The sequence below is a fragment of the Cebus imitator genome, unplaced genomic scaffold (assembly GCF_001604975.1).
Source record: "Cebus imitator isolate Cc_AM_T3 unplaced genomic scaffold, Cebus_imitator-1.0 Scaffold120, whole genome shotgun sequence".
NCBI lineage: Eukaryota > Metazoa > Chordata > Mammalia > Primates > Cebidae > Cebus > Cebus imitator.
Window position 1 is genome coordinate 3,181,503 of NW_016107435.1, and position 12,566 is coordinate 3,194,068.

Consider the following 12,566-nt stretch of genomic DNA (forward strand, 5'->3'; position numbering starts at 1 on the left):
ACAGAGCCAACACTTTCATTTTTCCTCCTTTTGACTGGTAGGCGTGGAAAGAGCTGCTGAAGGTGAGCAAGTGAGCTGGAGATGTAAACAAGTGGGGCTGACTCTTTGTGATGTCTGAGGCCTTGGCCCGTATATGAAGGCCATTCTGAAAGCCAAATATGATACATCTACCCCTCGGGAAAAGAATGAATTCCTCCTACACCAAGTAAGCCTGGTGCAACTCACATATCCATCCCAGGGCTCAGAAGAGCCACAAGAACAGGGAACTCCAACAAAGGCTGCACAAAGCCTCTGGGAGTTCTTTCTCTCCTCCACCCAGCTTTGACACTACAAATAAAGTAGAGAGAGAAATATCCTGCCTCAAAATATGCAAAACAATTCTCAGTCAAGATGAGGGGACAGCCAAGGAGAATCCACCCATACTACCCTAGAGCAAAACAGAAGGCTGCGTAGTTCCCTGCACATGATGAGGAAAGTAAAGAAATCATGGCAACCACATCCCAAGAATAAGTACAAAATTAAAAGAAAAAGTTAAGAAATAGCATGCAAAGCAAAAGAAAAACCAGGTCCAAAAGAAAATGTAACTCAAACAGAAGAAAATTTCTTAAAAATGTTTCACAATTAATCTTAACAAAAATATGAATTTAATTTTTAAAAAGTCCAAAGAGGAAAAAATATAAACAATAGAATAAGATTAGCAGGCACATTGTGTGCTCAGAAAATAAGTCAACAGCCCAAACACACAGAAGTAATACATTAGAAATAGCAAGGTACAGAATAGGTATGTCAGAAAATCAAATCACTGACACAATAAAGGTTTAAGTGAAAGCAGATAAAAGACTACGGAATTAAAAAAAAAAAAAAGAGATGCTAATTAATGGAGAAGACCTATAAATATATAATTGTGCCCATGAAACAGAGAATCCAAAAAATGAAGCAAACAGAATAACTCAAAAATAAAGCATCCAAAATTTTCCCTAAAAGAACCCACAAAGCAAAAAAGAAAATACTACAGAAAAATCAGTTAAAGAACAGCAGACATTAGCTGGGCACAGTGGCTCACACCTGTAATCTCAGCACTTTGGGAGGTCGAGATGAGCACATCCCCTGAGGTCAGGAGTTCAAGACCAGCCTGGCAAACATGGTGAAACCCCATATCTACTAAAATTACCAAAAGTAGCTTGGCACAGTGGCATGCACCTGTAGTCCCAGCTACTTGGGAGGCTGAAGCATGAGAAGTGCTTGGACCTGGGAGGCAGAGATTGCAGTGAGGCTCCTCCATTGGGAAGGAGAAGGTGAAGGGCAAAAGAAAGGGGAAGGGGAAAGAGAGGGAGAGAGAGTCAGGCAGAGTCAGGCAGAGGCAGGTAGAGGTAGGTAGAGGCAAGCAGGCAGGCAACAGATGCTGAGATAAGACATATCCTGACTAAGTGAATGTGACTGAAGACTAATGAAGGAATTCTTCAGGCATTCTGGCAAAAGCCACTTACAAGAGAGGCAAAATAAAGTGGTCTTACACTTCACTAGATCATCTGATGCCAGAAGAATGTCTACAAAGTCCCAAGGAAGGAAAGTGTGTTCCATGGATTTTAAGCCCAGCTAAGCTTTCTGTACACTATAATAACAAATAAATATTCCATGCTTAAGCACTTGTGACCGTTCTTGAAAAATTATCTTGAGCATAAAATATAGCCAGCTAATAACTAAGGAATGGAAAGCTTTTGGAAGAGGACTGGTGACGAGTATACTCACTCCAGAACTACAACTGTAGAAACTGTAGTTATGAAACAATGTAAAGATTGGAACCCTGACGAGATCAAAATAATGGATTGCCGCCAGGCACAGTGGCTGATGTCTGTCGTCCCACCACTTTGGGAGGCTGAGGTGGGCAGATCACTTGAGGTGGGAGTTTGAGACCAGCTTGGCCAACATGGTGAAACCCAGTCTCACCTAAAAATACAAAAATTAGCCAGGTGTGGTCATGCACACCTGTAATCCCAGCTACTTGGGAGGCTGAGGCAAGAGAATTGCTTAAACTGGCAGGCGGAGGCTGCAGTTAGCCAAGGTCATGTCACTGCACTCCAGTCTGGGAGACAGAGTGAGACTGTATTAAAACAAACAAACGAACACTAGGTTGCTAACAAAAATCAGAACATGGGACACAGAAGGCAGAAATTATAGCTGTGCTGATTTCTTTTTGTACTGCAATTTTCAATGAAACTAAAGTTATAAAATGTAGTAAAAAATAGTAATCCCAACCATTTTTTGTTTTGCAAAAATCGCTTTTTAACTTCTGAGGAATCTCTTAGGAACGAATATTTCTTACACTGAAGAGTCATTTTCTTAAACTGCAGCCACTGCTTCATTATACTTCCAGTTTTCTTCAATAAAATTAAGAAAGATACATTTTAATTCTACGAGTAGAAATACAATGTATAGTGTATCTCATGTTGCACTGACTTATTCCCAGCTGGCAAGCACTTCTTCTATCTGCATATATGCAAAGAAAATTTCCCGGAATGGTGTTCAATTAATGTTAATATTGGTTAATTCTGGGAGGCGAGACCTGGAGTGACTTTCTAAATAATTTATTCCCTGTGCTGTTCTATATTGCTTAAATATCTTATAAAAGCCAAGTATCACCTTTTACAAACTGAAAAGTCATGTTTAAATTATAAAAGCCAAAAATAATCTGTCACTGAATCTTTAAACAAAATATAAAACATACGGCGGCTATACAAATATTGAGAAAACAGGAAAAAAAGGAAATACAAATTGTTCCTAGTGTCATCATCCTCAGTGTCAACCAGAGTTCACAGTTTCAGTCTGAGGATGGAAAGGACTTCATAAAGACAACATCAAATATTTATTAAATAGCCCGTTATATTTTCTCCCAGTAATTTTATGGTCATGTTAATTGCATTTACATATTTAATTGACTGGCATTTACTTTGCTTTTTGGTGTGAAATAAGAATCCCATTTTTTTCCTGCTATGTTTGGCTAGTTGTCCTCACACCATGCCCTGAATAACCCCTTCTTTGGGTTTGAAATGCCACCTTTAATAAGGTCTTATGAAGAATTAAATACCCACAGGTATTTACCCTCTCACATCCCAGTTTTTCAGAGACCGCAACACACTCTGAAATGCCTCGACTGTGAATTAAACTCCCTGCTCAGCCTCCTGCTCCAGTGCCAGCTGTCCTAGGCAGCTTCTCTTTGTGTCCCGTTGTCCCATTTATATCTTTGCCATGGCACCTGGGTCTGTATTTGCAGCTTCTGCTATTCATAAAAGTAGGTACCGCATCTTGAATTCATCTTCTAATCCCTCGAATCTGGGTAGCCTGTCTGGAACATGCAAAAGGATTTCAAAAGATCCTCTCCAGGTCACAAGTCTTCCATCACCCACCCCTTCCCACCGACACGAGCAAGGGACATCTAAATAGTAAAAGTTCATGTGGTGAGCTGAGAGAAATTGGCTCAGAACACAATGCCCTAGGATCTTTTGTGTTCTTTTAAAACATTAATGAGAATCACATTTCATTCCACCCACTCCATTTTGAAGGCTTGTGAGCTACTCATTGGGCTCTTCTCAATGACACTTCCCTTCCTGTTTTATTCCTATTGTTAACTGCTTAAAATTCTCACAACAGTAAGGAAATAGCTGTTCATAGATACCCAAGAGAATCCTGCTATTTCAGGCCCCAGGAGTCCTACAGTGAGGACTGTCCTTTCACCAAGCAGATATTTCCCTCGCTACCTTAGCAAGCCCAACACATCCAAGGGCTGGCCTATGTGCAGAATCAAAGCTCAGGACCCTGAACTCAGTAAGCCATAGGCAGTTCGCCAAAGGAACTTGCTATAACATAGTCCTAGAAATGGCATTCTAGCTGCTGAGAGTAATGATTTGACTTAGCGTCTCATGAAAACCACATTCAGGTTTTACAACTGCATTCAGAACATCACAGGTTCAGTCATTTTGGAGATGTGCTGTTTAGTCAACCAGTAGCACTCTGCCATTCCAAAGGGAAGGTCTACAGAGAAAGAAAGCAAAGACACCAAAAGAAGGTCAAAATAAGCCAAAACTATAAAAACACTCACTTCAGGATTAGAGCCAGAGGAACACTGCAAATAGTTATGCGATCCTGCACAGAAGTATTCTACAAACTGGGAGAAGATCAATCAATTAGCTCACACTACTTTGAATTACATCATGGCTAAAGGCATGCTCCAGCTAATAAAAACAGTTTACAAACTAGGGAATATAAAAAAGCTAAGGAAATTGAGAACTGCTATACCTGGGGAAGAAAAGACTATGCCAGTTGTGATGACCACCTTCAAATACTTGAAAGCTTATCATGTTTAAGAGGAAATGGAAGGCTGGGCCTGGTGGCTCGTGCCTGTGGTCCCAGCACTTTGGGAGGCCGAGGCCCATGGATCACCTGAGGTTGGAAGTTCAAGACCAGCTTGACCAACATTGAGAAGCCCCATTTCTACTAAAAATACAAAATTAGCCAGGCCTGATGATGCATGCCTGTAATCCCAGCTACTTGGGAGGCTGAGGTGGGAGAATTGCTTGAACCTGGGATGCAGAGGTTGCAGTGAGCCGAGATTGCACCACTGCACTCCAGCCTCGGTAACAAGAGCTAAACTCTGTCACACACACACACACACACACACACACACACACACAGTTTGTTCAGTCCTCGAGAGACTAGAACTAGACCCACCAGGCAGAAAAGACATGGAAGCTGACTTCAAGTACAAACAATAAAGAACTTTCTATTCAGAGAGAGTCAACAAAGCAGCAGCTTGACTAGTAATGTAGGCAGCTACCTGGTGCACACACCCATTGCCTAGAGAACCCTAGGCAATGTCAGGGAGGGAGACACTCTGAATTACAAGATTAGACCAGATGATCTCAAAGGTCTCTTCTAAGACTATTTGATTCTGATCTTCAAAAAACTTAGTTGTAAGTAGCTTACCCTTTAAAAAAGAGTATGTTCATGAACCAGAATTTTGAAAGATATCAACCACATCCTTATACTGAACATTCTGCCTTTTAATAATGTAAATTTAGTAAGATTAAAAGTCAAGGCTGGGCATGGTGGCTCATGGCTGTAATCCCAGCACTTTGGGAGGCCAAGGTGGGTGGATTATCTGAGGTCAGGAGTTCAAGACCAGCCTGGCCAACATGGCAAAACCCTGTCTCTACTAAAAATACAAAAATTAGCCAGGTGTGGTGGTGGGTGCCTGTAATCCTAGCTACTTCGGAAACTGAGTCAGGAGAATCGCTTGAACCCAAGAGGCAAAGGTTGCAGTGAGCAGAGTTCATGTCACTGCACTTCAGCCTGGGTGACAGAGTAAGACTACACCTCAAAGAAAAAGAAAAAAAAATAAGATTGATCTTGCAAGATTTATAGTTAGATAATATAATTTTCCATGTTTAAAACAAGCTGGCGAAATAACTTAGCTGGTTATCCTCAGCCAACATGTGAATGTGAGCCATCACAGCTTCTAAGATCCAACACCACACAATCAAGGGATTAAAGACACACATCTAAAAACTTCATCAGCATGCCTGACAATGAAACCCCACTTTGTCTCACTGAGTAGCTACAAAAATGTGGGCTTGAAGCCTTCTTGGTATAATTCTACAATTAAGTCTAAAATGATGTAGATTAGAATAAAAAACAGATTTGGATCCAATACACTGCATCTGCCACTAGAACAGGACAGCAAATGAAGGCAGCCTAGAGCCTATTCAAGAAGATCTTCCAGGGCTCATCCACTATCAACGTGGGCTCAGCCACTGCCAGCTCAAGACTCAACGTTGCTCACTTGCCTGTGAGTCTTGGTTCCTGCTATCCCCAAACCAGAGAGCAGTCGCAAGTCAGAATGAACACAACAGGCATTCGATCATCTTTGTAGATCCTGATAAAAACCCAGTCCTTCCTGCTTTTCATTTCTGAAGGTAAATATGCTTGTAAAGCAGTTTTCTAATTGCTCTAGGGAAAGGCAAATACAAATGATAAAGTTTACATGGAGAAAACAGAGCTTAACAAGAGAAAGGAGTCTTTGTACTTAGCAGAGGAAATGAAGGAGGTGACGGGAAATGGTAACAGTGTTCTAACACACACCACACGGAGGAAGATAAACACGCACGAACAAACAAACCTGAAATTCTGCATGAACTGCCGGAACTTGTCCACCCTTTTTGCTAGTGGCACGATAACATTGATAAGCATGTTGGCCATGTTGAGCTTTTCTTTTTTCACTTTCATGATGGGTCCGAATGGTCGAAACAAGATGAGCCGCTTGAATTCGTGTTTGTGGTCCCCTTTGAAGGTGAGCTCATACAACGTGCCTTTGTCCCTTTCTGTTCGGTAGATCCCTGTGAAAACAAGGAAAGATAGTTCTAAAAATTAACCTTGGCTGCTGAGTGTTTTTTAACCGAGATCTAGCATAAAATGCCTTTAAAAAGTTTAAGATGAAATCTCTCCAACAATTATTTGAAAACTCGAAATGCTCCCAATTAAAAAATACCAAAAGAAGTCAAAACACTGTCAATTTAAAAATCACAGTTATGAAGACTGCATAAAAACATGGGGAAAAAGCTTGAAATGCTGGCTAAAAACTGCATTCATAGGATATAGAGGCATTTGTAAAGGAGTTTTAGGAAATATGCCAAAATAAGACTGACTATGATACAGAGTGGCATTATGTGTTTTTTTCTTTTCTTCTACTATCCAAATTTCCTGCAATATGATTTGAAGAATATTAAAATAATTATACTTACTTTAAAAAGTGAGCATTAAAATAATCTCTTAGAAATTATGGCTATTTCAGGCTGTGTGTGGTGGCTCACACCTGTAATCCCAGCACTTCGAGAGGCTGAGGCGGGCAGATTACTTGAGGTCAGGAGTTCGAGACCAGCCTGGGCAACATGATGAAACCCCATCTCTACTAAAAATACAAAAGTTAGCTGAGTTTCATGTTGTGTGCCTGTAATCCAAGCTACTTGGGAGGCTGAGACAGGAGAATTGCTTCAACTCAGGAGGCAGAGTTTGGAGTGAGCTAAGATTACACCACTTCACTGCAATCTTCCTTGGGCCTAGAGCAAGACTCTGTCTCGAAATAAAAAAGAAAAGAAAAGAAAGTTATGTCCATTTCAGATGAAGCGACCATAGTGATCTATCAGGGACACCTGGGAGTAGCTAAGGGCTGGTCACGCAGGTTGCAGGGCCCTCTGAAAGCTTTAAAAGAGATAACACATAAAGTACTCAGTACAGTGGTGTGCATATGTCATATTTAGTTTCATATCTTCCTTCCTATCTCTAAGCAGCATGGCTCAGAGAATCAGAGCACATACTGTCAAGCCAAACTGCCTGGGTTCAATCCTGGCCCTGCAGGTTTGCTTTGAAACATTACTTCATGCTCCCATACCTCATTCTCCCCACAGGTTACCACGAGGAGTAAATGTTTTCCTATGTGAAAGAGGTTAGAATAGTACATGGCATGCAATAAACTCTCAATAAATTAGCTATCCTCATGGCTCCCCTTCCTCTGAGAGAGGGTAGAGAAGCAGAATAGAAGTCTATGGACCTTTCAAACTATGCTCCATCCCACGTCACTACTGCTGAAGCTCCAAGGAGTGTCACTGGTCAGGTGGAAGATGTGAACTCAGCATCTCAGCTATCCTCTCAAAATGAGCCTCTCTACGGTCTAGGTGACAGTATTTTCCAATCTAAGGTGCAAATTATCTCCCCAGTGCCTCAAGTTCCATTTCCTTCCAGTATCTCTGGTACTATGGGTGTTTTCTCTACAGTCAGGAAACACACACACATACACACACACACACACACACACACACACACACACACACACCCCACATCACCACCAGCACCACCACCAATGGTAAAATTCAACAAATCAGAAAAGCTTTTGAGTTATACAGTAGTCCCCCTTTTTCTAGTTTCACTTTCTGCCATTTCAGTTACCTAAGGTGAAGAAGAATATATTTTCAGAGTGAGAGAGAATCACAGAAAGAGACACAAAGAGAGAAAGAGATCATGTTTACATACATTTTATTACCATCTATTGTTATAATTATTATCTTTTGTTATTGGTTATTGTTGTTAATCTCTTTCTGGGGGCTTAATTTATAAATTAAACTTTATCCTAGGTATGTATATATGGGGAAAATATGCTGTAGATAGGGTCTAGGACTCTCTGTGCTTCTGGGCATCCACTGGGGGTCTTGGAACATATCTTCCAGGATGAGGGAGAAATGACTGTACCGTGGTTTCTATTCATGTCTGCTTAATCCCCACAGGAAACAGAGAATGCACCTCCCAGTCATGGACTAGCTATAGAAATACATCTCCAGGGAGAATTCTGACTCGTGACACTGTGTGGAGTCTCAGTAACAGTGACACAGTGACTGAATACAATTTGAAAAGTACATATATAGATTCCTCTCTTGCCCAGAGTCAATTAGTTTCTTAAGGTCTCTCACTACTTCTCTTTTCTTGTCTTCCTCACTCTCCCTCTTCTTTTTGGAGGGGGAGGGAACGACATGTCTTCCTTGCAAATACTGCCAGGTTCTCTTCTCTGTTCTTTGCCTTCTAGGAGCTCTTCATCCTACAGCACCAGTTTTACAGCCTCTTTCATTCTATTCAAAGAATGAAAATTTCTTCATTCTATTTCTATTCTATTCTGGATTTTTTTGAGGTGCCACACAGAGAAGTGTGGTACTATGAGCTTTCAAGGTAGTCTCATGTCTCCCTGCTGTCCTCAGAGCCCTACCTGAAGACCCAAATGCACAGATCCCCAGAAGTGAACATGGCAATTTAAGGGCCCAGATGTGGAAGAATTACAAGGACTAACTTCCCTTTGGAAGCCTTTACCAATTCATTGAGTAAAAGGGTATCCTGCTCGAGTGCCCTCAAAGTGAGGGAAACTGAGAGTTTTGCTGAGCTTATGTTGGAAAAGATTTCAAAGTCCCGGAGGGAACTGCCATGGAAGAAAAGAAGGGTCATTTCTTAGGAAGCTCAAAGGACTTCTTTGAAAATGTTAAGTGGTTCCCTTCAAAGTCTGTTCATTCCTTCAGGCAAGTAGGGCTCACTGGGGAAACAGGCTCTTTTCCCATCTCTGATGCTGCCTGGGGTCACAAGGTGAACCACCAATTCCCAGGGCCCAAATGAGGTGGTGGTGAGTCCAAAAGCAGCCACATTCTCCACGAAGGGCATGTCCACATAGCAGCCCCATTCACCATGGAGGGTGAGCCACATTCACCAAGGAGGGCGCATGTACCACAGCAGCCACATTCGCCACGGAGGGTGTATCCACATAGCAGCCACATTCACCACAGAGGGCATATCTGCACAGCCCCCACATTCACCACGGAGGGCATATGTACACAGCAGCCACATTTACCATGGACGGTGTATCCACACAGCAGGCACGTTCACCGTGGACGCGTATCTGCATGGCATTCACATTGGCCACGGAGGGCGTATCTATACAGCAGCTATATTCACCACAGAGGGCGTAACTACAAGGCAGCCACAGTCACCACGGAGGGCGTAACTACAAGGCAGCCACAGTCACCACGGAGGGCGTAACTACAAGGCAGCCACAGTCACCACGGACGGTGTAACTACAAGGCAGCCACAGTCACCATGGAGGGTGTATCCGCACAGCAGCCACATTGACCACAGAGGGCATATGTGCACAGCAGCCACATTCACCATAGAGAGCATATCCGCACAGCTGAAACGTCTCCCAGTGCGAGTGGCTGTGTCTTATCCAGTTCCCGTTATTCATGTCAGTAGCATAACTTCTCCACACAGTCATAAACACAGAAAAGGCAGCTGACAGTTGAAAGTACAGATAAAAATGTACGCAGGCCAAGAAATGATTTTTTTTTTCCCCAATGGAGTCATTTTCTCAGAGGCAGGTTAAGAATCATTAACTTTTAAAAATCTAAATCCACAGAGCTGAAAATACAGATAGCAACATACCCAAACCTCTATTATGAGATGGACGTCTGTTTATAAGGAACCCGGAGAATGCAGTAATTCTTATTCATAACAACTCCTATGAATAGAGAATGCCAGCTGCCTTGGTGGTGCCTGCATCATCAGCCCAGGGTGACAGAGACCCCCAGCCATGGTCAGTGGTTCCAAGTATGGCACACTGCCCATCAGGAAGGCACAGCACCCAGGCTCACCCCACACACCACAATTTATGTGGCTTTCTTACTGTCTTCTACATACTGTGCCTTGCAAAAGTCATTACATCCATTTTTAGCTGGTTTCTCTAAAATCTGCTAATTATTTTAATTATTTAATTATATATTATCAATCTGATTTAGGATCCCTTAATCTGCTTTTTTTTCTTGTCAACTTTTCTTTTAGGTTCCGAGGGTACAGGCGTAGGTTTGTTACACAGGAAACTGTATGTTGCGGGGGTTTGGTGTATAGATAATTTTGTCACCCAGGTAAACAGCACGGCCCCTGACAGGTGGATATCCAATCCTCACCCTCCACCCACTCTCCACCCTGAAGTAGGCCCCAGTGTCTGTTGTTCCCTTCTTCGGGTCCATGTGTACTCAACGTTTACCTCCTACTTTTAAGTGAGAACACGTTTCTGCATTCACTTAGGATAATGCCCTCCAGCTGCATTCATGTTACTGCAAAGGACATGATTTTATTCTTTCTTATGGCTGTGTAGTGTTCCATGGTATATACATATCACATTTTTAAAAAATCCAGTCCACTGCTGATGAGCATCTAGGTTGATTCCATGGTTTTGCTATGTGAATGGTACAATTTCATCTATTTTAAGTACATTATTTAAAACTCTCTTGTAACCTAATTCTACCAAAAGCTACACCCAGCCATCCACCCACCATGCCCACAGGTACACATTCCCATCCCTGCACAGAGGAAGCAACTTTCAGTTTGTCTTCTTTCAACACAAAGGACAACACCTGGAAAAGTCCTTTTGCCTCCTGAAACTCTTCATCGGTGGAAAGGCAAAGGAACGGAGAGACTTTGGGGGGTGTGGGGAGGGTAAGTATTCCAAGGCAGGAAGGGTGTTTCAGCCAATATGCTGACACATGCAAATGAAAAGTACAAAGCTAAGCAGCCCCCAAAACACCTTCCTTGTCATCTTGTGTAGAACAGCATCATTTTATGCACTATGCAAATTAAAGATAAAAATCAGGACGCTCGAGCTAGCTTACATCTTTGTTTAAACACCCTACCTGGCACCTTCATGTCCTTCCTCCCTTCCACAAATGCTAAGCTTTCTTTGAATTTGGTGTAACTACTCCTTGTACAAGGATCCCAATGCCGGTCTTATCCTACTCCATGGGCCAGGATCTAAGACCTCCAACTAGGTGGGGACATCTCCATGTATCCAAGACAGAGATCTGTAGTCTATTCATGCAAATGTCTATTCTTTCAGTAGGCCAGGAGCTAACCAGGTGCTGACCCTTCTTTGTGCCCTGTCTTCAACCAAGGACCTCGACAAGGGACAAGAAGGCACCACTCTTGACTCTCACTTCCCCACCCCACTGACATGCGTATACACAGGTTCTGACAGATGTTGCACTGCTGAGCCTATGCAGAATTTCTCCTCAAATTTTTGGCCTGAAAACATTACATTCATTCTGAAGAGTCCCCTTCACCCGCATTCCTCCTCATGTCTCCACATTCATCCCTGCCTTCTCTTCCTTCCTACATGGAGCCTCAGTATCCCAGTTGGATAGCGACAAGTATCTGCCAACCCATATCCTGGCCTCTGGGTCCCAGTCGGTCCCACAAATATATCCTTTGGCCCCTACGTGTCCAAGGCACCACTCGAATCCCACTTTTTCCTAGCTCAAAGCTCTCACCAGCATCCCATAACACAGAATAAAGTATCAACACCACAGCTCAGCCTTCAAGATGCCCCACCATCTGGCCCCCACGTACTGTACTAGTTGTATGTTTGTCCCTGCCATTTGTAAAATCTGGGCTCCAGTCAAGCTGGTTTATATTGAACACAGGTAACTACTTATTCCAGGGGTCCCCAAGCCCCAGGCTGTGGAATGGTGCCAGTCTGTGGTCTGTTCAGAATGGGCTGCACAGCAGGAGGGTAGCAGCGGGTGAGCATGCATGACTGCCTCCTATCAGAATTAGATTCTCACAACCCTATACTGGGAACTGCACATGTAAGGGAGGTAGGGTGTGTACTCCTTATGAGAATCTAAAAAATGCCTGGTGATCTGAGGTGGAACCGTTTAATCTCAAAACCAGCACTCTCCCCTGATGTGGAATTGTCTTCCACGAAACTGGTCCCTGGTGACAAAAAGGTTAGGGACTGACTTATCCCCCTGGAGAAACTGGAATCCTGTGTACTACTGGTGAGAAGCAAAATGGTGCAGCCACCGTGGAAAGTAGTTTGGCACTTCCTCAAAAAGCTAAACATAGAAATACCATATGATTCAATAATTCCACCATATAGTTCTAGGCATATATCCCAAAGAATTAAAAATAGGGGTCCTAAGAGATAACGTATA

At 42.7% G+C, this 12,566-nt stretch overlaps 1 protein-coding gene across 5 annotated transcripts in view; it reads right to left on the reverse strand.

The window, feature by feature from the left end:
* Positions 1-12,566, reverse strand: part of CSGALNACT1 (chondroitin sulfate N-acetylgalactosaminyltransferase 1) — a 360,766-nt gene that overhangs the window by 50,379 nt on the left and 297,821 nt on the right. For all 5 annotated transcript variants that reach the window (XM_017539694.2, XM_017539691.2, XM_037742421.1 and 2 more), the window contains one exon: positions 6,173-6,389. In XM_017539694.2, the coding sequence (XP_017395183.1) occupies positions 6,173-6,389 (217 nt within the window). The remainder of the gene's footprint in view (positions 1-6,172; positions 6,390-12,566) is intronic.